This window comes from Schistocerca nitens, chromosome 3 (assembly GCF_023898315.1).
Source record: "Schistocerca nitens isolate TAMUIC-IGC-003100 chromosome 3, iqSchNite1.1, whole genome shotgun sequence".
In the NCBI taxonomy this organism is placed as follows: domain Eukaryota; kingdom Metazoa; phylum Arthropoda; class Insecta; order Orthoptera; family Acrididae; genus Schistocerca; species Schistocerca nitens.
In genome coordinates, this window is record NC_064616.1 from 55,547,237 (window position 1) to 55,574,347 (window position 27,111).

The 27,111-nt window shown below is 36.7% G+C and overlaps 1 protein-coding gene across 1 annotated transcript in view; it reads right to left on the minus strand.

Moving 5' to 3' along the window:
* Positions 1–26,263, minus strand: part of LOC126248017 (ras-related protein Rab-4B) — a 111,616-nt gene extending 85,353 nt beyond the window's left edge. Inside the window, exons 1-2 of the mRNA XM_049948601.1 lie at positions 26,027–26,263; positions 25,395–25,475 (exon numbers count right to left, since the gene is read on the minus strand). Of these exons, the coding sequence (XP_049804558.1) occupies positions 25,395–25,475; positions 26,027–26,042 (97 nt within the window). The 5' untranslated portion in view covers positions 26,043–26,263. The remainder of the gene's footprint in view (positions 1–25,394; positions 25,476–26,026) is intronic.
* Positions 26,264–27,111: the final 848 nt, after the last annotated feature.

Below are 27,111 nucleotides of genomic sequence, written 5' to 3' on the forward strand. Positions count from 1 at the left end.
GAGCCATTTTGTTATGTGAAACACAAAATAAGTTCTGCAATAGTTTGCCAACATAAAGTAGAACCAACAGGAAGCAAGAACGCTCCCAACACCACAAGCAGAAAGCAAGATGCCATACTGTACTTGCCATATTGAGTAGATGCCCATATTCGCTCGGTATTACGTTATATGTTACTCCCTATAAATATGTGCTGTTTCTAACCAACAGCACTTTGAATGTCACTAGAATGAGTGATTATTGGTACAATTTGCTGTATTAAAATGACTGGAAAGGTCATGTAGATGGTTAAAGGACTTTCATATTTAGTTATTTTCGCTTTGTAACTCGTGTATCATGACCCACTGAAGACTCATTAAAACTTGTTGTTCTTTAAAGATTTGTTATAATTAAATGTCAATGACATTTCAATGATCACAGCATGTAGAAAACAGTTATAAAATTCGAGGTCACTGAAAGCTGAGTTTCACCGTAGTGTACTTGGTTGAGGCATCACTGCACGGAACCGATGGTGGAACAGTACAGGGTTCACATCATCCTGTATACAATCCCCCCTCTTCACATTTTCTAAAAGGTTGTGGGACATTCCTATGAAATTAATAGAAATGATTTGTGTAATATTTGATGTTATGTACGTGTAAGGGCACACACTGTCAGGCACGAGTTCGTTCGATTTGGTGAACTTTTATAAGCTGATATCCTTACCGAATAGATATATATCTTTTATTTTTGTCTATTCACAGATATTTAAGTTTTTATTTATATATGTTACAGACAGAACAACATAACTAGCATGTTGTCAAGAAAGGAAATGTGTGTTTTAATAGAGCTAACATCGGAATTCTACATATGTTGATTATCATTAACAAACTGCATAGTTTGTGAGCCAAATAAAGCTGACAACTGCTGTTGGACTTCACAAAACGATGTTAACCAGTTTGTTCCCTGTGCCGATGGCACTGTTGTCTCATGACACTGGATATCGTGTTTGCAAGCATGTCAACGTTAGCTGCCTCATCCCCTGTGACAACAGCTTTATCTTAAAGCTGTTGTCACAGGGGATGAGGCAGCTAACGTTGATGTGATGAAGGAGCTATGAAAGTTTAAAGTGGTCATATAATGATAGGTTCTTGCATCAGGCTATTGAGAGTCCATCTTGTATGGTATCCATTACAGTGAGTTATTGTGACAGTCACGTGGTAGAAGAGGTCACAGAGAGGTACTAATATGAACTGAACACATGCTGAGCAGGCATAACGTGACACAGCACACAGAACAGAATGCCATTTACTCTGTGAATAACTGAAAACTGAGAATCATATTACAGGATTAAATTATAATACACAAAGCAAAAACACTGTGGTGATTGAATGAATTTGAAAGTATAAACAGTATGAACTTTTAAAAAAAATTTTTTTTTTGAAAAATATTCATTGTTTCTATATTAAGCAGGCTTTAAAACATCAATACATATCTGGTATGCAAGATCTGAAGATGGCCAATTTCTGGGAGTTTGGGCAATCAAAATTAGTCAAAATACTATGGTGTTTCAACTCAGTTTGGTTTATCAAGGTGTGGGTGGGTGACTGCTTCAAAGATCTCAATCTGCACTTCTAAAATGTTTAAAGTGTTCCCTTTGTTTTCTTTAAATGTTGTAGTAGTTGCATATTCAGTCCAAAGACAGCTTTGATGCAGCTCACCATGCTACTCTATCCTGTGCAAGCCTCATCTCCGAGTGACTACTGTAACCTACATCCTTCTGAATCTGCTTACTGTATTCATCTCTCGGTCTCTCTGCACGATTCCCCCCCCCCCCCCCGCCCCCTCCCTCCACCGCACTTCCATCCAGAACTAAATTGGTGATCCCTTGATGCCTTAGAGTGTGTCCTTCCAACCAATCCCTTCTTCTAGTCAGGTTGAACCACAAATTTCTCATCTCCCCAATTCTATTCAGTTTCTTCTCATTTGTTATGTGATCTACCCATCTAATCTTCAGCATTCTTCTGTAGCACCACATTTCAAAAGCTTCTTTTCTTCTCTTGTCTAAACTATTTGTCGTGTATGTTTCACTTCCACACATGGCTACACTCCACACAAATACTTTCAGAAAGGACTTCCTGAGATCTAAATCTATACTCAATGTTAACAAATTTCTCATCTCCAGAAACGCATTTCATTATCCTCATTTTGCTTTTGTTGGTGTTCATCTTACATCCTCTTTACGTAAAACTTTTAAATTATTCTCCATACCAGAAATTGTGTGTGCTGTTTTGTGGAAACGCAAAGCAATGGCAGACTTTGGAGTTGGCCAAACTGTGACATACCGTGTCATGTATCAGCTTATAGTTACTGGGTGCCAGTGGCCATGGCAAAAAATTGGTCATAAATATGGGTGGGTACAGCACTATCTACTTCCAATAATGTGGTTGACACATACATTTGGTTTCACAGGTTTTATTTCTATAACTGTCAGGCACCCCTCACTGAATTAGTTATGGACAGTCCATCTCTTAATTAAGTAATTAAGTCTCCTTTGCTAGATACACACATTCTGCACCTTCTAATTATATTATGATAGATAGTCAATGTGCAGTATAGCATAACTAACCTACAACAGTCTGACACACATTAAACGATACATGTGGCACTTATGTAAAAAAAAAAAGTTAATCAGCAATCATTGTTAATTGTCTTCCTTCACAGTCCATTTACTTATTCACAAAACTAAATCATTGCACCATTAAATCTTGGAACAGACTGACTTTAAAATGCCTTCAGGCTCAGTGCTTATATAGCGTAAAAAATGACTACTAAAGTTTCAGATTGGTAAATACATAATTTTGATAATTTACAATCTGAATTTTACATCTCAAATTAATTGAATAGGGCAGAAAAACTGGTTTTGGTCTGAACATCATGTTACAATAAGAGTTTCGACTAAAATAAGCCTTCTTGATGACGAAAACTGCAAAAATAGCTAAATAAACAGTACCATACATAAAAGTGTTAATTATCCAGAAACCAATTAAGTGCTGATGTTCCTACCATGCTTTGAAAATCAGCTACATGAATACTTTAATGATTTCTATGGGTTTTTTCCTAACTTTATTAGCAATATAGTAATTCATCTGTTTACATGCAAACAATGCAACTAGAATAAGAAATAATTACTGTTCATTAACTGAACTGATCTTTAGCAAAACTAGTTACTTGAAATGGTCCAAATTAATTAAGAACTTATTGTGACTAATGTCTAGTCTTACACTCTGAATTACAGAATGGTGGCTTTATCTTACGGAACATCTCTTACTAAGACTAGTGATAATTAAAAGAAAAAAAAAAATCATTTAAGGATGCAAACAGCAAAACAAAATTGGAATGGATCCCAGCTTGCTTTCCTACAAAACTTAAATACTCTTTACAGTACACATTTAAACTATGCCCAGTTTGTGCAATATGCTTATGTGGACAGTTGCCGCACGTAGGTCAGTAGACTCTTGTCCCCTAGAGCTGGTTAAAATTTGAATGTTCTTTGTGTCTGTATCTGGTCACTACATTTTTAGGAATTAAAAAAGACCGAACAATACTTTTCCCATTAAGTTGCTTTCCCATCTACTCCGATAATTTACCAAAGTATGGAATTTTACATCTCCTAAGGGACCAAACTGCTGAGGTCATCAGTCCCTCGACTTTTTTTTTTTTTTTTTCATCAGTCTACTGACTGGTTTGATGCGGGCCGCCACGAATTCCTTTCCTGTGCTAACCTCTTCATCTCAGAGTAGCACTTGCAACCTACGTCCTCAATTATTTGCTTGACGTATTCCAATCTCTGTCTTCCTATACAGTTTTTGCCCTCTACAGCTCCCTCTAGTACCATGGAAGTCATTCCCTCATGTCTTAGCAGATGTCCTATCATCCTGTCCCTTCTCCTTATCAGTGTTTTCCACATATTCCTTTCCTCTCCAATTCTGCGTAGAACCTCCTCATTCCTTACCTTATCAGTCCACCTAATTTTCAACATTCGTCTATAGCACCACATCTCAAATGCTTCAATTCTCTTCTGTTCCGGTTTTCCCACAGTCCATGTTTCACTACCATACAATGCTGTACTCCAGACATACATCCTCAGAAATTTCTTCCTCAAATTAAGGCCGGTATTTGATATTAGTAGACTGCTCTTGGCCAGAAATGCCTTTTTTGCCATAGCGAGTCTGCTTTTGATGTCCTCCTTGCTCCGTCCGTCATTGGTTATTTTACTGCCTAGGTAGCAGAATTCCTTAACTTCATTGACTTCGTGACCATCAATCCTGATGTTAAGTTTCTCGCTGTTCTCATTTCTACTACTTCTCATTACCTTCGTCTTTCTCCAATTTACTCTCAAACCATACTGTGTACTCATTAGATTGTTCATTCCGTTCAGCAGATCATTTAATTCTTCTTCACTTTCACTCAGGATAGCAATGTCATCAGCGAATCGTATCATTGATATCCTTTCACCTTGTATTTTAATTCCACTCCTGAACCTTTCTTTTATTTCCATCACTGCTTCCTCGATGTACAGATTGAAGAGTAGGGGCGAAAGGCTACAGCCTTGTCTTACACCCTTCTTAATACGAGCACTTCGTTCTTGATCGTCCACCCTTATTATTCCCTCTTGGTTGTTGTACATATTGTATATGACCCGTCTCTCCCTATAGCTTACCCCTACTTTTTTCAGAATCTCAAACAGCTTGCACCATTTTATATTGTCGAACGCTTTTTCCAGGTAGACAAATCCTATGAAAGTGTCTTGATTTTTCTTTAGCCTTGCTTCCATTATTAGCCGTAACGTCAGAATTGCCTCTCTCGTCCCTTTACTTTTCCTAAAGCCAAACTGATCGTCACCTAGTGCATTCTCAATTTTCTTTTTCATTCTTCTGTATATTATTCTTGTAAGCAGCTTCGATGCATGAGCTGTTAAGCTGATTGTGCGATAATTCTTGCACTTGTCAGCTCTTGCCGTCTTCGGAATTGTGTGGATGATGCTTTTCCGAAAGTCAGATGGTATGTCGCCAGACTCATATATTCTACACACCAACGTGAATAGTCATTTTGTTGCCACTTCCCCCAATGATTTTAGAAATTCTGATGGATTGTTATCCATCCCTTCTGCCTTATTTGACCGTAAGTCCTCCAAAGCTCTTTTAAATTCCGATTCTAATACTGGATCCCCTATCTCTTCTAAATCTACTCCTGTTTCTTCTTCTATCACATAAGACAAATCTTCACCCTCATAGAGGCTTTCAATGTATTCTTTCCACCTATCTGCTCTCTCCTCTGCATTTAACAGTGGAATTCCCGTTGCACTCTTAATGTTACCACCGTTGCTTTTAATGTCACCAAAGGCTGTTTTGACTTTCCTGTATGCTGAGTGTGTCCTTCCGACAATCATATCTTTTTCGATGTCTTCACATTTTTCCTGCAGCCATTTCGTCTTAGCTTCCCTGCACTTCCTATTTATTTCATTCCTCAGCGACTTGTATTTCTGTATTCCTGATTTTCCCGGAACATGTTTGTACTTCCTCCTTTCATCATCAACTTACACACTACTTAAAATACCTTATGCTAAGAACAACACACACACCCATGCCCGATGGAGTACTCGGACCTCCGGCAGGAGGGGCTGCGTAATCTGTGACATTGTGCCTCAAACTGCGCAGCCACTCTGTGCGGCTGTAACATAGTTGAGGACAAATTGGCGATTCCTTGTGAAGTGGCAGGATGGGTAGATTTCCTTTTTTTCTTTTCTTTTTTTTTTCTCTCTCCATATTAATCTTGTTAACATAGTTCGCACTGTAGCCACTTGAAAAGGCAACATATTGGATGACTTGGTATTCCCGTTTAAAGGCTTCCTGCAAAAGCACTACGCTATTGAGTTGGTACAAGAGCAACCCAAATGTGGCCTTTTTATATTTCCCCAGATGATTAGATGTCTGGTGCAGTGTGTTGTTAGTGAATGGTTTGCAGACAGTATCATAAAGGAAGTCCTTTAAGGTAATGAATAAACTGAGGTATGAGAGCATACCCTCCACATTATGTGCAACGGTAAATTGAATATTTTCCTGATAGGAACATAACTGGTTAACAAAAGTGTCACAATTCACATATGAACCATTATACAACATAAAAGCATCACCTACATAACGCTACCATGCCATAATCTTTTCTGTACACAGAGGGGACAGTTGTACATAGCCACATTCGACGTCAGTCATATAAATATTATCGAGACAGTATGCCAGGGTTAAGTGTAAAGTGAGTCCCTTATCCCTTTCTTAGAGAAAAGATGGATTTCCAAATTTGAAAAAATTATGCTTTAAGACTAGGTCAGGCAGTTGTAACACCTCATCTACGAGGGTAATCCCTAAAGTAAGGTCTCCTATTTTTTTTATAAGTGCAGAACTCTGTCTGTGTGGCAGTTGGTCACACTGTTATGAAGAGTGCTTCACGCACTGTGTGTAAACACGTGAACGTCGTGCTGAGGCGCTCAGTCTTGGATTGGCAGTCGTTAAGAATGGAGCTCTCATTGGATGTTGCTGCCAAGTGCGAATTGCGCGCAGTTATTTGGTTTTTGAATGCAAAGGGCACTGCGCCGATTGAAATCCATTACCAATTGATGGAAGTGTATGGTGAGTCGTGCATGGATGTCAAAAATGTTTGTAAGTGGTGTAGAGAGTTTGCAGCTGGTCGGACCGAAATTCATGACAAACAAAGGTGCAGGAGACCACCAATTTCTGAGGAGACAGTGTTGAAAGTTAAGCAAATCATGCATGAAGATCAGCAGATCACCCTGGATGATCTCTGCATGCTGGTTGCTACACTTTTGGTCATATATTCAGTACAGATTATCACCTGAAGCTGCATCAATAATGGTGTAAAACCAGTTGTGTTGCCTAATAAAAGAACCTATACACAGCTAATGTGGTCTTGAATAATTTTTATTCATTTTCAAAAAAAATTTGAAATGACTTTTCATGATTATTTTGGAGACGTTTTGGAAATTTCTTAACAATAACAATCAATGACAGAAGTGGACAATGGACCATACTGTTCCATTGTGTTAAATAAAGCTCTGAAAGTGCAAATGAAGCAAATAGAAACTAGATACAATGAAAGTTTGGAGCATACTCAGACTTCATCCATAACAAGCCTATTTCAGTTGAATTGAACTTCAATGGGCCGAGGAGAAAAATAGTGGCAAGGAACAATAAAATGTTTATTCTTAATGAGACAGAAATGCTGACAAAAGAAGCTATTGGTAATGTCACCCCCGCATGACTCATCTCAAACTGTGAACATACTAAGAAGGTGGTTGAGAAAACATCAATCCATGAAGGATTGCTGGAAGATGTACGAGATGAACATTTCTATCAGCTCCAGCACCAGTACTGATCGGAGAAAGAACAGTGATGATCTGTCCGAATTGTGCAGTTTTCACCATAATCTTGTGTATTTACGAAATACTCATTGATGTAAATGTCCTACTTGGTTATTAGTTATCCATGCCTCATTGATGTCCAGTTAATGACCATGTGCCAAAATATAACCATAAAAAAAAATGCTGGCACGAAGAAGACAAACAAGCATATAATAAAAGGACGGAAATGAGACATACAGTATTGAACTGGCAAAATATTCATTGTCTCAAGTTCATCTATGGCATGTAAAGAACTGCTTAAAATCTACAAACAGCATTCAGATAAAACTTATATAACGTGTTTATAAATATGAATCCTTTGTTTGCAGATATAGTAAATAATGAAAGTAATGTATGTATTAATCATTATGTGTGGCACTCATGATTAAATTACAGACTTTTCTCCTGAACAAGGATAATGTGAACACTTTGTGGAACAGAAAATGTGTATTTCTGCTGAATGTTGAAATATAAACAAATGAAGCTTGGTTGACTGTAACACAAATGAAAAGCACCTTTTGGACTTTTAGGTAGTCTTTTTGTTAGGAGAGTGAAGACTATATGGAGGCCTGCATGCTACCATGAATGTACTATACATATGAGGGTAAGACAATTATTATCCACAATGTAGTTATATTTTTGTTTATTTTGGTAGTACTGTCATTTTACATTGATGACACATGCTTTGTTTATTTGTTGTTATATCTTTGCAATTTTCAAGCTGCTAGGTTAGTTTCGTTATTGCTGTCATGCTGTTAATCATGGCTGCTCCGCTGTCTATTTGCACCAAAGAAGAGCAACATTCAGTGATCTGCTTCTTGTGGTCGGAAGGTGTATCAGGGGCTAAAATTCATCTAAGACTTTAGGTACAGTACGGGAACAGTGTTTTGCCACAACGGAGTGTCTACAAACAGATTCAAAAATTGCGAAATGGTTGCACAAGTGTTACGCACAATGAAGGAGCCGGATGACCATTTTCCACCACAAATGAAGAAACCAGTGTTCACGTGAAATGATTCTCTTAGACAGATGATTAACTATTGACAAAGTGGCACATCGTCTGCAAATTAGTCACAGTTCTGCCTATGAAATCATTCCCAACAGACTTGGGTTTCATAAAGTTTGTTCAATGTGGGTCCCAAAACAACTCACACAGTTGCATAAACAAACACACTTGGACATCTGCAAAAAACATTTGGATCACTATGGTAATGAAGGGGACAACTTCTTAGACAGGATCATTACTGGTGACAAAACATGGATCCATCATTACGAGCCAGAGAGTAAACGGCAGAGTATGGAATGGATACATCCAAATTTGCTGTGCAAGAAAAAGTTCAAGATCCAATCATCCACAGGAAAACTGATGCTTTCGGTTTTTTGGGATTCACAAGGTCCAGTACTGGAATGTTATGGGGAAAGGGGCACAACAATAAACAGTGTATGTTACAGTGAGATGCTTACTGCCAGGCAAAGCTTGCAATTCAAAGCAAATGCAGAGGATTGCTGTCAAAAGGTTTTGTGTTGTTGCACGACAATGCCTGTCCACATACTGCTGCCCACACTGCTGAAACGCTCCAGAAACTCAAATTTGAAATACTGGATCATCCTCCATATAGTCCTGATCTTGCCCCTTCTGAATATCACTTGTTTTGTCCCCTCAAACAGGCATTAAGGGGAGTTGGAATGCCCTATCTCGCCAATGTTAAATTTGCTAACTTTGTGTACCTTTTTCTTTGGAACTATTATCTTCAGAACTTTGAAATTCTGGCAGAGGTTTTCAGCATATATTGTGAGCCCACTGAACTAGAACCAATGTTTTCTTTTTGTTGGTATAGTATTTATGAATTTTTTACCATTAAGCCATTTTTTATTGGAAAAAGTATAACATAAACTTCCCTAGTTCAGAGAATAAGCCAGTTCTTGTCATGATTCTAGTTCAGTGGCCTCTTTGAACTGTTTTGCAGCATTTCTGAAAATTTGAATGTTGTTGGTTGAGTGGTTTATGAGATAAAGGTACATGTAACACTAAAAATGTCAAATGCCAGAAAATGCGATTAAAGTAATTTATTATGAAAATTCACAAATACCTTTTATTCTATTATCAAAAGTGTCCAGCAGAGTAATCAGGGTCATCTTCTAGTTCTTCTTCTTCACCTAGAAGCTTTCTTCTCCTTGCTGCCCTTGCTTTTTTTGTATTAAATTCAGCTGCATACTGAGCCTTCCTTACTCGCACGCTGTCCAGAAGCTGAAGACCTCTGATGGTGTTGATACCAGGAGCAATGCCGAGCCTTGCCATGACCTTTAGCCTACCCATATGACCATCATTGAATGAAATAACAGCATCACTGACTCCCCATTTCAATGTTTTTATCCCAACAAATACATTCTTAGGTACACGAGTCCAAATGAGGTTGTTGAACGACTCGTTTTGATTCTGGGTACAACCATGAAGACATTTTCGCAGAAGATCAGGATGCCCCAAGTCTCTATATATTGGTTTAATTACTTCCATAACAGCCAATGGAATATAATTTTTATGGTGATAAGGATCCCCAGTAGCTTGAGATTTTCTATAATTGCACCATGACTGAGGACCATCTGGACAAGCAAAATGTTGAGGATTATCATCAGTTGATGATCGATGTAAATATGTGGCCCATACAGCTTGTCTCATTTCCTGCAAATTATTTGCATTATTTCTTATTGCCATACCATAGTATTGTTGTAATTCATTTATAATTTTATCTGACAGGCGACCTCTAATGGTTTTACCATCTGACAAAATTTTGTCCTTCAGATTCTGTTTCAGTTTCCTTAGACGAGTGCCCATTCGTTTCTGAACATGACCGACACATTCTAGTTTAGTTATTGTCTTATTGACATATGGCATGGATTCTGTAACACTTTTGTATGCCTTGGAGTCCCCATCTCCAAGGAATTTTGTGTAAAATACTCCCCGTTCTTTTTCTGATCTGCTAAACATTTTCACAGCAGCGGCAGCCTCCATGCCTCCACTCGTACCTTCATAATTCTTGCTACATATGTGAGCTGCTTCTTTCTTACCAGATGCACAATGGTAACAATGTTTAGTGAGCACTTCATAGTCCAAAACTTTACCGCTGTCCACACTAGTAACAGTAGCAACAGCATTTTTGGATGTGTGACCCCTTTTCTGCCAGGTTCCATCAAAAGCAACAGGGATATCTGGGTTTCCTTCATTTATATATTTTGCTTCACTGGCAGCAGCTTTCATTGATAAATCTGCTACAGACTGAACAGCATCTCCTATCACTTCAGTGTAATTGTCAATTTTAGCAGGTGGAGGTGGAAGATTCATTATGGCACAAAATGTTTGAGCAGCAGTATGTCCTTTACCAATTGCTCTCATTGCATACATTAGCCTGATATTACTCTCAAACAAATTGCTACTGCATGTTTTAGAGCTCCAAAAACAGGTCTCATTTTCACAACTGGCACAAACTATAGCAATTTTGCAGGAAAGTCCTATAGAGTTTGTTATGTTCATATCAAAAGAACCTCCACAAAGATTACAACACAAACATTTCTTCATAAACTCAGTAAAAACAGGAAAGTCGACTAAAACATATTGTTCATTAGAAGCTTCATCTGTAATTTCACTTGCACAGTTTGATAACTTCTTTTTTGATGCACTGGTGGGCGTGTCTCCTTCACACATCTCAGCTGTACAAACGTCAGAACTTTCACCAGCATCAACAGGTGCTGAAGCAGAATCACTTGAACAAACGTTATTTGTAAATCTATTACCGCGAAACTTTCGCTTTTTAAATAATGATGCACTCCTAGGCATCGTAGAAACTACGCACTCACCACTGAAAGTCAAAACAAGACAGATAACAAACTCCAAATGAGCGACAAACTAAACTCGAGGCTCAAAACAAACACTCACAGATCAAAAACTGAACAATAAACACAGCTAGTCGTAAAAACAATGGTACCTATGGAAGGATCAAAGATTCTACAACTGAAGAGTGAAATCCACAGCCTTCTAAATGTAATGTTTTCGGAAATGCGAAGATTTAAATGTGTACAAATCACAAGATGGGTAACTTTGCTGGGCGCACATGTAATTTTGAAAAATTAAATAAAAATACTTCCAATTGGAATTTCTTAACAAATTTTGCACCATTTTAAGCAGAAAATTTCAAATTAAGTTATAAGGTTAAAAACTGAAAATGTGAATTTTTTCCATTTTCCGGCATTCCAACTCCCCTTAAGGGGCCGTCGGTTTGCCTCGGACGAAGCAGTGAAAGAAGTGGTACATTCCTGGCTTGCAGCTCAACCAAGAACCTGCTTTTATGGGGACATCAGAAAGGTTGTACAACGATGGACCAAGTGCGTTGAAATGCAAGGAGACTATGTCAAAAAATGATGTTCTTGGAAGTTTCCTATTTGATTACAATAAAATTTTATAACTACTTTGCAGACAATAATTCACTTACCCTCATATAAACATTTGCAGTCTGCAATGGCAAATCACGCATTATATCACAGTTGTTTATGTGGAAAAAGTGAAGGGCATCGTTCTTAATGGTATCCTTCATGCACAGCAACCCTACAGTTATGTGCAATGTCAAAATGTACCATATTGAGTGAGATGATGGATTGTTGACAGAAGTTCACACGAGTCAAATACCAGTGATTGTGACTTTTCAGTGTGGCTCTAACGAAAAGTGTAACATTTTCTATTTAGCTCCTCTATTGATGATTAACACACGTGCTGTAGACCTACATCAGAAAAGTATTATTTTATCTCTTGCAGGACATAATACATATGAAGGAGAAGCATAGGATAGACAACCCAGCGAATGGAAAATGAGTATTATGAAGGCTCATAGAAACAGTGAGAAAAGCTAAGACAAAGTGTTTAAATGACACTCCTGTGTACAATACGCGTGTGTGTGTGTGTGTGTGTGTGTGTGTGTGTGTGTGTGTGTGTGTGTGTGTGTGCGCGCGCGCGGTAACATCTTAGAAAGGAAAGAAGATTAGAGTTTAACATTGTACTGAAGTCGGGGTTATTAGATACTGAGCACAACCTCAGATTGTTCATAGGATGTGCAAATACGGGGTGGGGGGGTCTTCCTTGATATTCATAGGGCATATCCTGAATTTGGAGACACATCACATTCCAACAAATGGATCCTCCATCCACCCTCACCCCCAAATTTTACTATTGTCCTTGTGTGTTGTTAGGCACTGCAACAAATTAGATTTGAGGCAAATTTCTCCAGCAGAATGCATTCTCTTTTGGGGATATATCTAGAGAGGTTAGTATAGTTTCTGAATAAGATATAATTTGTGTGTAGGTAAATGTTGAGGATGGGTCAAGCATAGTAATCTAGTACTTTTACAGACTCCTCACCACTGTGGCAATAGAGGCAGAACATTTGTGGGAAAATTTGGAGGACAAACAAAAAATTTCTGAATATTACCATATTAGAGAGAAATTTCATCCTACTAGCTACAGATTGGTGGGTGGTACAGACAGGTATTCATTTGAGAAGAGATTGAAAAATCAGTCAACCAATTGCAAATAAAGGTTTATTATTCCTTGACCATGGTTCCGATATTTGTAAAAATACCTTCTTCATAAGTATTGGTCTTCTTACAACACATGATGCAATAGGCATCCCCAGATAAAATATTTGCGCAAGTTACATGTACTATATCTAAGGGACTACAGCCAACGGCCTTCTGAAGAAAGATATTTTAACAAATATTGAAATCATGGTCAAGGGATAATAAATCTTTAATTGCAACTGGTTAGCTGATTTTTAATCTATTCTGAATTACACACCTGCTGTTTCGCAGCAATGTTTAAGATTTTGTATTCATTTGATATTTGACCTATAAGTTGTATAGCAAAATTACTTTGGGCCATTTATCAGACGACCAAACTTTTTGACTCCGCTACTGCAGAGCACGGAACCAGTGGTCATAAGGCTGTTACAGCATCTTTCGTAAATGGAAATGGAAATTTTAAGGGTAAAAAATATTTCTGCAACCAGAAACAGAATACAGATTACCTGAGCAGTTAACATCACACATCCATCTGAGAGAGTGAAAATGTTAAGTACAAATGAACAAAATTCAAGAGTATTGTATAATAAGCCTTACACGCATGCTATGAGCGAACTTGTGGGGGGTTTGAAACGACTTTTTACGATTTAATAACCATCTTAGAAAGTTTCTCCAAAAGCACAGATAGCTTCACCACAGATTTAAAAGTAACCAAAGCCTTGTTGAAAAACAAAAACTATATGAAGCCAAAGTGAGCATAAGGAGAGCCACACAAAGTGTTCCACGAGTGACAACATAGAAGGATGGAAGAGGATTGGTGTGTACCATACTAATAATTAAAGTGATTCATCGACTCGTCTGTGTAATTCACAGCATGCTACAAGACAACAGAGTAAGAAAGATTTTTTATTTTTTTGCTTTGTGGATATCGTAACAAATACCAGCAATTGGAACAGTATTGTGAATTGTGGTTTATTAATCTCATAATGTACATAGTCTAAATCATTTGATTCGGGTGCAGGAGATATGTCAAAGCCATGGTAAAATTTCAACATAAACATAGAACAGCTGATGTTAACAAAATCGTCATCCCCATATCCTGTGGAGTCTGTGTATAATTTCAACTGGTGCATGGCTAGCATAAAATTATTTTTATAACTTGTGTTACATGTGTGGTTAAAATGATTCTCCTCAAATAATTTTTGTCTGATGTATAGGAAGATTACAATTTCATACATGTATAGTGTGGAAACAGTTAGGATTTCTAGTTTCTGAAATAGTGGGCGACAAGATACTATTTGTTGTGCAGTACACATGTATCTGATAATTGTCTTTTGCACTTTCAGTACTTGAGGTACACTATTTGAACTTCTCCAGAAAATTATACCATATCTAATGACAGATTCAAAATAACTATGATATGCTATTTTTTGTGTACTCAAGTAAAAGGAATTCACTAGTATTTGCACCGCAAATGCAAAACTGCTTCAATTATTTGACAGGAAGTCAATACGTGTATTCCAGCTTAAGTTCTTGTCCACATTTAGTCTAAGAAATCTGATCGTGTCAACAACTTCCACAAGTTGATTGTTATGTCGCATTTTAAGTTTGACCCATTTCAAATGTTTGGTTTTGAAATGTACCAAATGGGTTTTTGCAATGTTCAGTTTCAACCCATTTAACTGGAACCAGTTTCCTAATGTATCCAGGGTGGTTACAATGCAGCTCGGAACTTTTTCTGCACCGTCGTCTTCAATTAAAACAGAAATATTATCTTCAAACAGAACTGATGGGGTATTTACATATTTGGGTAAAATGTTTACACAGAATAGGAACAGGATTGCCCAAAATGGGGCATTGAGGCACATCTTGTGATACTGTACATAATTTAGAATAATAATTCACTGTATTTGAAGTGATAGCTACCCTTTGTTTCTGTTGTGCAAGTTGCCCTTAATCCCATATTTATCTAGTTTGTATATAGGCATGGCATGGTTCACAGAGTCAAACACTTTTTGTAAGACCACATAAGATACCAGGAACTTTACTCCCCCGCTCCAATCATCGGCATAACTTTTTTGAAAAGTTATTCACTGCATCCATAGTGTTTTTTTCTGGTTGAAATCCAAGTTAGTTACTTATAATTATATTTTTTACAATACAATTTTTCATCTGGTTTGCAACTACTTTAACATGTTCGACAGGACTGGAAGAGTACAAATAGGGTGACAGTTTCTCATGCCTTCCCGCAACCCTTTCTTGAACAGAGGTCTGTCTTTGGCATACTTCGTCACATCAGGAAAGCATCCCTGCTCAAAATATTGATTATTTTAGTTTGGAGAGGTGGTAGTATGTTACACAGTGTTTTAATCCCTGTAGTGGGTATGCCATCCCACCCAGAAGAATTTTTATTTTTTAATGATAATATAACATTTTTCACATCCTTTATTGTGACTTCTTTTAAAATCCGTGAGATACTTAGCTTCTTGGTGAGTAGAAAGGGATTTACTTTACTCTGATGTATCAGCCTCTGACTTGCCACCTTTATGAAAAATTCACACTCTGATATTTGAGCTGGGTTTACAATAAGGCTACCATCTGCTTTAATACTTGATATTTCATTACACCTAACTAAGATCTGACAACAGACCCCACTGCTTTTGTCTTATTTTTATATTATACAATGAAGTCACTGTTTGCCATTTGTTTGGCTACCTTCATAACTTTTTTAAATATGGGATTAAAATGTCAAACATACTCAGTAAAATGTCTGTTTTTATTATATTTTAGTTCATTGTGGAATTGCCTCTTCCTGGTAACAGAAATTGTTAAACCCTAAATTATCCATTTAAGTTTATTAGTCATTTTGTTGCATGTGGTTCTAAGTGAAGAAGTAAGTATCATTAAAGATTTCAAGACAGCTACTTAAAAATTTGCAAAGGTATTACTATTTGAAACACAGCTGTTGTAAGGCAATTCATCCTCTCTTAACTTATTAATAAATGTAGCTGAATTTTTTTCAGCAAAGTTCTTTTTCATATGGCTTTTGTTACATGAAATTTCTTTGCTAATTTTTGGTAGTTCAATGAATAATGCAGAGTGGTCCCACATGCCTAAATCTATGCAAAATTTATAAACATCTTCAAATAAATAATTTGTTAAAATATTATCAATAAATATCACTGACTATTACAGGCTACTAAATCTGGTTTTGATAGAATGGCATGTAATGAAATTCCTGCTTCAAGATGCTGAGACACTTAACATTTTCTGAAGATTCAACTCCAACACACAGTTCTCTCATAGCCTCTGTCAAACATTTGTATCGACTTATTTAGGAACAATAAGCTTCACAGTTCTTGACTACTCTCCCTGATGCTCTGCTCCCCCCCTTCCCCTTTCCCCTCCTCTCTGAACCAAATCTCACGAGTGACGAGTCATCAGCCTAAAGCACCTAATTTCAGACACATGAAGTGTCTCGTGGTGATGCATGTGCCTATCTGCAAGCAGTTATAAACAAGGAAAAGAAAGAAACAAACAAAAAGTGAGAGATTTAATGAGTAGTACTGAGAGTAATGAATTATTTTGAATAATAATAATAATAATAATAATAATAATAATAATAATAATAATAATATATTGGAAGCGCAGAACTTTCTTACTGATCTTAACATACTTCTCACTTTCCAGTACAGTATGTGTCTGCAGCACTTGTGGGAGATATGGGCTAAATTGCACACATTTACTGTATGTAAAATTTTCTGAAAGTTTAATAGCCCGCTGCTGGGCATTAATGAAATTAGCAAACTGGACCAAAAAGTGGTCACTCCACAAGAGAAATCATACTAATGCCATGTAGCATCACTTCTAGCCTTAATTTGGCGAAGAACAGAGTCCTCAAGTTTACTCGAGTATGGACCATTGATAATTACATCCCACAGAGTTACCTCATTGCACGGATGTTGGTTTCTATGTTTCACTTGTTGTTCCAAATAGCACCAAACATTTTCTACAGTATTAGGAACGGAAGATTTACTGGGCCAGTCGAGGTACAACACAGTACCTGAATGTTTGTCAAACCAGGAAGCTATTTGTGCAGCCCTGTGGACCCAGTAGTTATCTTGGAAGACAGAAATATCTGCAGCATACTCATCATGAAGATGTTATAGAAAGCACAACACTGTGACCAACCTAGTCGTCATTTGAGGAATAACCATAACACAATTAATGCACTGCAGGTTAACTGTATCATTGGGCTGACAGTGCAGTGCAATCAAAATCTTCCAACATTTTACAAGGCACAAAATTGTGACTGGTAGGATCCCATTATATTCCTCCAGTCAGCAACTTCCCAATTTCTGTGCTGTCTGGCCCAATTATGACATCTACATCATACTCCGCAAGCCACCTAATGGTGTGTGGCGGAGGGTACTTTCGGTACCACTATCTGATCCACCCTGTTCCACTCGTGGATAGTGCGTGGGAAGAATGATTTTCAGTAAGCCTCTGTATTGGCTCTAGTTTCTCGAATTTTCTCCTCGTGACCAATACACGAGACATATATGGGGGGAAGTAATGTGCTGTCTGACTCCTCTTGAAAAGTACGGTCCCGAAGTTTCATCTGTAACTCTCACCATGATGCACAATGCCTCTCTTGTAATGTCTGCCAGTGGAGTTTGTTTAGCATCTCTGTAATGCTTTCTCATCAGCTAAATGATCCCATGACGAAACGTGCTACTCTTCGTTGGATCTTCTCTATCTCCTCTTTCAGTTGTACCCGATAGGGATCCCAGATAGATGAACAATACAAAAATCGGGCGAACGAGTGTCTTGTAAGCCACTTCTTTCATGGCTGAGTTACATTTCCTTAAGGTTCTTCCAATGAATCCGAGTCTGGTGTCTGCTTTTCCCACTGTTTCTGTCTTAGTTGAAGATCAGGATTCGGAAAAAATTCCCAAATCTGTGATCAGCACCTTAGAAACTTGGTTTCAGCTAAATGGGTTGAACTAAACATATTTAAGACCCACATGATGCATTTCAAAACCAAGCAGTCAAAATGCGAGCAGATTACGATTGTACACAACAACCAAGAAGTTGACTCGGTCAAATTCTTAGGTTTAAATGTAGATAAAAATTTGAGCTGGCAGGTAGGTACACACTGAATACCTAGCAAACAAACTGAGCAGCTTTGCATTTGCAATGCAAACATTATCAACTGCAACTGACATGGACACATGAAAAGTAGCATATACAAGCTACTTCGAATCCATTATTAAGTATGGTATTGTTTTTTGGGATAACTCGACAAACATAATGCGGATACTAAAAATACAGAAAAAAAATCATTCGAAATATATGCATCGCAACAAATCACAAAGAAACATGATGACCATTATTTAGAAAACTTAAAATATTAACTCTGTCATCCTTATACATATATGAGATTATTATATTTTTGTACTCCAGATATGAAGTATTTGAGGGAAACCATTTTGTCCATTCACATGATACCAGAAACAAAGAAAATTTGAAGCTCCCCACCCACCGTCTCAGACTATATGCCCAGGGACCTCAATACATGGAAATGAAAATATATAATAAATTAAAAGGGAACTAGTTGATGCAGATGAATTTAGGTTCACTTAAAAGAAAGCTATATGAGGTACTGACACTGAAGTGTTATTACTCAGTGGATGAATACATGCAAGACAAACTAAAAATTTGAGCTGGATACAATGTGTTACATACTCCAAGAAATATCCTTACAGTGTTATTATTTATTGTAGTGCTATTATTTATTAATGTAAAAATCATTGTAACTGTATCATAAATGTATCACATGTCTCCTGTGTGCAAACTAGATGGATTGTAAATTTAAGTTATGAGATGAATAAAACAAATTCGCAGAAATTCACAAAACTATATGCTCATTACACTTAAGGTCGCTTCGGATAGTCCCGCGTGGATATTTTACGGCAGACACTGTCTCCAGCTGTTTACCATCAATAGTGTAGCTGTACAGTAGTGGATTTCTTTTCCTATGTTTGTGCAATATGTTACATTCATTTATGTTCAACTTTATAGGCTTCTGTGAGCAATGGCCTTTTGCAAGGCACCCAATGGGCATTGTATGCAGTTCCCTTTGCCAATGTCCATCAGAAAGTAGTAGAGATGGACCTGCATTCACTGGCAGAAGTAATTACTGTCGGGTTTGCAACCACTTGTCATTGATAAGGCACGAAACTTGTCTCTGGTCCTCGTCAGTTAGGATTTTTTATAACCACTGTTCGCATTCAGTGTTTAATGGCTGTGAGTGACACACCATTCCTTGTAGACAAGTTGGGAAGGCTAAATTGATAGAAGCCTCTTGAGGGACCTAAGGATTCTTACATTTACATGCCAACACACATATTTCATAATGTTGTTTGTGGTTAATAACAAGAATGAATTTAGGACGAACTTAGCATCATAAGTTTGAGTACATTATTTAAAATTTGTTGTCAGTATGCTTTACAAAAGTAGCCAGCCATGGTTGCTTCTGTCAATGTACAACATGACTCATTCACATCCCATTATTACAGAACACAATGTGTGAATGAATGAATGGCTAATACCCAACAAATAAGACAACTTCATTCAAGGCATGTCACAGTCATGTCTACATCTATAGTCTGAAACCCACCTCGCAGTGTGTGGCCGGGGTACTTTGTATTTTTGTAACAAGACCTGTAGATGACACAAAATTGTTTAATTTTAGATCCCAGATTAGTTCCTTCAATTGGTTTGATATGTTTGCTAAAACAGAACATTTGTCAGCTAACTGTGTTTTTGAGAATTTTTTTTCAATATTCAATACTTTGTTTGAAATGATTATTCCGCAAAGAAAATGTAAAATTAAAGTTACTGCCAGTGAATCTAAAATCAAAAAGAGAAATAAAGAGTGGTTTACTCCCGAATTAGCCAATTTAAAGAATAAAGTTACATTGTTTTTTGATCTAAATAAAAAGATTAATACTCAGCAATCCAAATTTTTCTTTACAGAAGCTAAGAAAAAATACAGGGCAGCTATTATTGAAGCAAAAAAACAACATAACACTATAAGTATCGTGGCATCAGAAAATAAATGTAAAAAAGCTTGGGATATAATAAACTCAGTCGCTAAAAATAACAAACCAAAAGATGTAGCTGTCTCGGCAAATGATTTTAACAATTTCTGTGTACAATCACTTAGAGATATTCAGAAAAATATCATTAAACCCACAGAAACTGCTGATCAAATGATGGAAAATTGTAATTTTGGGTTTAGGCATGACAGACATAATTTTGTGTTCTCCGAAGTGACGCAGCAGGAGGTTTTAAATATTGCAAATAAGTTTAAGTCTTCGAGCAGTGCCGATATATACGGCATATCCTGTAAGATATTGTAAAATGTTATTGAATGCATTGTCGGCCCTCTAACTTGTGTTATAAATAAGTTGCTGACACAGGGAATTTTCCCCAATGTACTGAAGTTATGCAGAGTTGTTCCTGTGTATAAGAATGGAGATGGAAAATGTCCATCTAGTTACCGCCCCATATCCCTCACTCCCGTTTTTCTAAAGTATTAGAAACTGTTATATACAACCAAATGTGTAACTTTCTAGATAATAATTCCATTATTTCCAATGAGCAATTTGGTTTTAGGAAAAATAGATCGACCACCCACGCTATTGATTGGCTCGTTAAAAAGGTTCTCCAGGTATTCGGTATTCGAAGATAAGGAGTTTGCTCTGGTCACCTTTGTGATCTGAGTAAAGCATTTGATTGTGTGAATCTTAAGTTACTTCTGCATAAATTAGAGATTTTAGGTATTCAAAACAGTGGATTGTGTATTCTTAGGTCTTTTTTGGAGCACTGCAAACAGATTGTTTGTATTAATGAAGATAGATCCAATGTAGCCGATGTCCTGTGTGGTGTGCCCCAGGGCTCGGTGCTTGGCCCACTGCTTTTTCTGATTACGATTAATGATTTACCATCTAATGTAAGTTCCCATTCAATATTATATGCTGACGATACAACCTTTATCGGCAATGACCCTGACATGGAATTGTTAAAAAATATAACAGAAAATATCATCAGTGAAGCATCAAAATGATTAAGAGGAAACGGTTTTTTATTAAATGAAAATACAACACAGTTCATGTTTTTCAGCTTAAGAGATACCTTATTTCTGAATGTTTCAAATAATATTAAATTTTTTGGTATGTAGTAAACTTAATTGGAATTACCATATAAACTATATATCTGCTAGGCTTTCTAGAGTAATCTATTTGTTGAGAAGGTTAAAAGGTTGTGTATCAGATCAGCATATTTTGCCTTCTTTCAGAGCATTATTTCTTATAGTTTACTATTATGGGGAAACTGTAGCCATGTACATAATATTCTTCTACTGAAAAAAAAAAAAAAAAAAAAAAAAAAAGGTTGTAATAATTATCACTGATTCTGGTAGACTAGATTCCTGCAAGCCATTGTTTGTGAAACTTAAAGTTATGACTGTTGTTAATCTCTCTCTCTCATATATATATATATATATATATATATATATATATATATATATATGTTCTACATACCATGAACAATTTACCAAACCAGCAATTAAAAGAAAATATACATTTGTATAATACGAGAAACAGGAAACACATCAATGTACCTTTTCAACGTTTAACTAAGTCTTTAAAAAGCTATCATGTAATAGGTTCCAAATGTTGCAATAAATTTTCTCTTTGCAAATTCGATTGTCCTATTGAAAAGATCAAGCCAAAACTGTATGAGTGGCTGGTTGAGCATCCTTTTTATTCCCTTGATGAATTTCTTGATTGCAGTCAAAAACAAATAATATTATAAACTTTGGCTGCTCCCAATATACTATATTAATTATTTCATTAGCAGTTCTAGTTACCTATTTGTTAGTGGCTCTGAGCACTATGGGACTTAACATCGTTGGTCATCAGTCCCCTAGAACTTAGAACTACTTAAACCTAACTAACCTAAGGACATCACACAACACCCAGCCATCACGAGGCAGAGAAAATCCCTGACCCCGCCGAGAATCGAACCCGGGAACCCGGGCGCGGGAAGCGAGAATGCTACCACACGACCACGAGCTGCGGGCTATTTGTTAGTACCTAGTAATAAGCATTAATCTGTTTTTCTCTGCACAGTTGTAAAGGGCAGTTATTATAATCTGATGTAATATTTCTTTGTATATAATATGTTTTCCTGTCTTGGTATTCTGTATTCTGACTTTTTCTTGTTTTTTGTACTGGTACATTCCGATTGATTTGGTTGTACTACCTCACTTTATATATTGTATCTCCTGTCTATTGACTATTTATAAAACTACTGTAATATTGTACTTATAACTCCTGCAAGTAATTTTGTTTATATTTTGTAATTTGATGTTGTCTATTGCTTCTGTAAGCTTAACGAGAATAAAATATTATTATTATTGTATAATTGTATACCACTGTCAATTCCCCCCCCCCCCCCCCGCCCCTCCCCATTCTTGTTCCATTCGAGAATGGTTAGCTGGAAGAACGATTGCTGGTAAGACTTCATCTGGGCTCCAATCTCTTATTTTCATGGTCTTTTTGTGAGATATACATAGGAGGAAGCATTATATTTGATGGCTCTTCTAAGAATGTATGCTCTCAGAACTGTAACAGCAAACCATGCATTGACTCTCTCTTAGCATCTGCCACTGGAGTTGGTTGATCATCTTCATGGTACTTTCATGCTCACTAACTTAATCTGTCACGAGACACACTGCACTTCTTCAGATCTTTTGTATTTCCTCTATCAATCCTATCTGGTACGGATCCTAATACTAACGAGTATTATTCAAGTACTGGTTAAATGATGGTTTTGTAAATTACCTTCTTTGGTGGTAGACTACATTTTCATGAAGATTCTTCCAATGAGTTTCAGTCTGGAATCTGCCTTTCCTGCAATAATTTTTAAGCGGTTGTTCCACTTTAAATCGCTCCATATGCACACTCCTGGACATTTTATAGACATAACTGCTTCCAGCAATGTATCTGCAATTGCATTATCATACAGTAATAGGTCTTTCTGTCTATGTATATGCAATAACTTACATTCCTCTGCAGGTCTTCCTGAATTTTACTACAATTTTCTAGCATTATGATTGTTCTGTACATAACAGCATCATTTGCGAAGAGCCTCCTGGAACTTCTGATGTTATCTCATATATATTTTATTGTGGAGATTATGGACCTATAAAACCCCCCTCGGATACGCCTGAAGTCACCTCTCCCTGGAGAATGGCATGCTGGGTTCTGTTTGCTAGAAACTCTTCAGTCCAATCATACATTTGGTCTGGTATTCAGTACACTTGTATTTTGTTCATTAGGCAGTGCGGGACTGTATCCGGTACCTTACAGAAGTGAATCATCCACCTGGGTGCTGGTACCTACTGCCTTCTGGGTCTCGTGGACGAACAGAGCGAGATGAGTTTCACACAACTGTTGTTTTCAGAACCAATGTTGAGTCCTACAGGGAAAACTTGATAGTCCTCTTTACTGATCTATCATGTCTCCACCTTACTGAAATGATTGCATACTACAGACTGGCACATACAAACCATTTCACTGCCATGACTTACGTCTGGGGTGGTGGGTTAAATAATTGCCTGGTACCAGTACTGCACCATCTATACTGGTCCAAAGTGACCAACATGTTTTTAAGGTGGTGAGGCGAATACTGACCAGTGGAATTGTTTTCAATAATGAAGATGAGCAACTGAATTGAATACTGTCCTGCATTAAGAACTGTCATAGAATTTGTTTATTTTGGTGACAACAAAAATCCATATTAAAATTAGATTGGCATCTGAGTTTCATTTCTCCGAGATATATATCCTATGCCCCACTGTTTTCATTTGGTTGCTTTTGCAGATACTTTAAAAAAGTTATTTTATGCACCTGAAAACACGGAGGAGGGTGGCACAGAGGGGACGGAGAATGCCAAATGGCGATGACTGGCTCTTTGAAGTTACTTGATACCAGAAAAAGAGAGACAGCATTAATGGGTTACATACCGCTTTAAAAGGCAGTTTTGTTATGCAACGTAAAAACGTGTGGGTTGAACCTACTGATACCAAGCACTGCCTTGTTAATGTAGCATGTGGTGACATGCACAAACAGCCAGAAGGTACCACTAAACATTTTTATTTTGCTTCTATATCATTTCTGTGCACTGCAGTTCGCTGTGACAGTGTGATCTGTAGTGCAATTTGAGTTGTAGGTTACACTGTAAAGTGACTTTTCATTAGAAGTTGGCAAAGCCAACAAATATGGTGTCATGAGAATAACTAAAATTCGTGCTGCGGAGGATATTTTGTGCATATTTGATTCTGATGAGTGGTCTGCCTTTTGACCATGACTTAAAGCAGACGTATGATATTACATGTTACAGGAAACAAGGCAATTTATTCAAAAAAGTTTTCAATCACCACACTGAAAAAACTTTTTAATTGAAAACCTTTGAACACTACAATGATAATATTCATGCTATACTTTCTGATATATAAATTGATATTTATAAAGGACATATTAATATCAACAAATTGTTAAGATAATGAAATATTTCTATACCAGTGTATTAGACCCATTTACGACAAGACACTAGAAGGCCTGACAACTCTCTAACAAACCTGCAAGCATTTTTTAATCCTAATTAATATCTAGATATGTCACTTTGATGGCAGCATTTGTGTGTTCACTGTATGAAACCTCCTGCATTGAACAGAAATTGGGCGTAAGAGTTATATAGTGAGGTCCCCCTCCCCTCACCTACAATATGCACCAAAACAGTACCTGAAGATTTGCCTACCATGTAACACCAATTTTATGAATTGTAGTGTTACATACTTGTGATGAAAATTTGTTTTCTAGAGAACAAACATACACCTCTGACCATGGTGCAGTTCAATCTACTACCACAACCTATATTTCATATTCACATTAGTTCACTTTATTAGCTCTCAATCAAATTGCCACGTTTCACTCTAACCCAGACCTCCAGCTACACAACAGATCAGTCTGTCATCACAATCAACATTTATAGGGGAATGGCTGGGTACAATCACTCATTCGAGCCAAATGGTTGGCCTGGGAGAATGTAAGAGGCATCCTGACAATGTACTTAAAAGAAAAAGATCCGTCAGTAGCACAACATGGTAATTTTATACCGCAGAAATGAATATTTAGTGTGTATTTGTCACTTCATCCATTATATACACAAAATAATGTGCTTTAGAAATAGAGCTATTTTCTCCAAAACACACACACATTAGTATAGTTGTTTATGAATACTTACATTTACATTCTATGAACTGGTGCAATAAACACGATTTTCCTGAACCAGCACTGCCAATAACTAAAAATTTAAACAGGAAATCTGAAATAAAAATCAATTTTAATAAGTAACCAGGGCTTAGTGGTATATTAATGGAATATGCAACACTGAAATACTGGATCACCTACAGGTGAAAATGTCTCTTTCATTATGAACGCATATTGGTAGTAAATTTTTTTCCAGAACTTAGTAACAGGCAAAACATATGCAAGTGTAAAACATTAGCATTGTTATACAGCTCTCGGTCTTACTTTACGTGACGAATGTTTTCCCCTCAGACAATATAAACATTCATCAAACAAATACAATAATTAAGGCTGAAACGTAAACACCGCCAACGTTCGTTTATAACATAATTTTTTTAAAAAATCCATAAGTATTGCGTGCTCAATCTAACAAAAAAAAGTAATTTTCATTTCTCGTATTAACATTCACACAGAAAAGAATAAGATAAAGTGTTGTCAATAAATGTAGAAACAACGCTATCTGTTTCCCTTACCCAACCATGCAGAGTCATGACAAATGAAAAACATCGCCTAATTACACGAAGTAATGACATTTGTTTGTTACAGTATAATTAATGTAATAATTACCGTATGACTCTGACATCGTTCAACATTGACGTGACTATATTTAATTTCAAACTTCTGTAGATCACATATTTATTACGCCTTTGCCACAAAATTTACTCCGACACATTTATTTCTCCAGAGCTGTGTTCGATTTCTCCTCCAACAACACTTCACATACGTCAGACGCTACACTCAAACTAAGCACCAATCAACAACTTCCAATAATTACAAACACACGGAAACAATACAAAGATACTACAAAACAGAAACTTCCCCGAATTTCCATAGAACTTCATGGTTGATCGTGGACACATTCGACTTCATTATTCACGTCAGAAATTTTTCATCAATACTACAAAAAAAAAAAAAAAAGAAAAAATGAAGGACATTGTACCCAAACATCTAAACGCTTTTGTAGCTTCTGTCTCAGAAGAAGTGTCGAAATTTTATTATTTAGAACAAACATAAATTAGAATCATCTCGATCGATTGACGGATTCAAAACTATTCGTAAAATAGTCCTTTTTTAAAGGTGAACACATGAAAACATAATGTTTTGTTTCACTATCGGCGTTCTGATACCGTTAGTTTTCTCTATTTATTTGTAGTATGAACAGCAGTTATAGTCTTTTGATTGATAAAGATTTTATATCACTTTGGACGTAGTCAACTGTCTAAAAAAATAAAACTAGAGGAAGATAGTGTGTAGGTTCAAAAGTTGCGTACAACCTGCAGCTCAACAAGTCTTATAACGTGCATTTACTTACTATTAAGTTTTCAGCATTGGTAGGCATCGTTTCAGTTCAACAAAATCTTTTATTTAGTGCGGAAACGACTTTAGATACAGTAAAATTTTCATTCTTTCGTTGCTGCTCCTAAATGTTTTCCTCATTTCTCGCCCAGACACATTTGTTGTTTCAGATGTAAACAGAGCTGTGGAACTAAACCCCTTGATCAAGTTTCTCGTATCGAAAGCAAATGTTACTATTTTTACCTTATTATTTAAAGACAGTAGCAAGTTATTAATGTAAAGGAAAAAGATCAGTGGTCCAAAAGTCAAGTCCTGCAGAACTCAATACTATAAGTTTCCCCATTCTGAACATATTA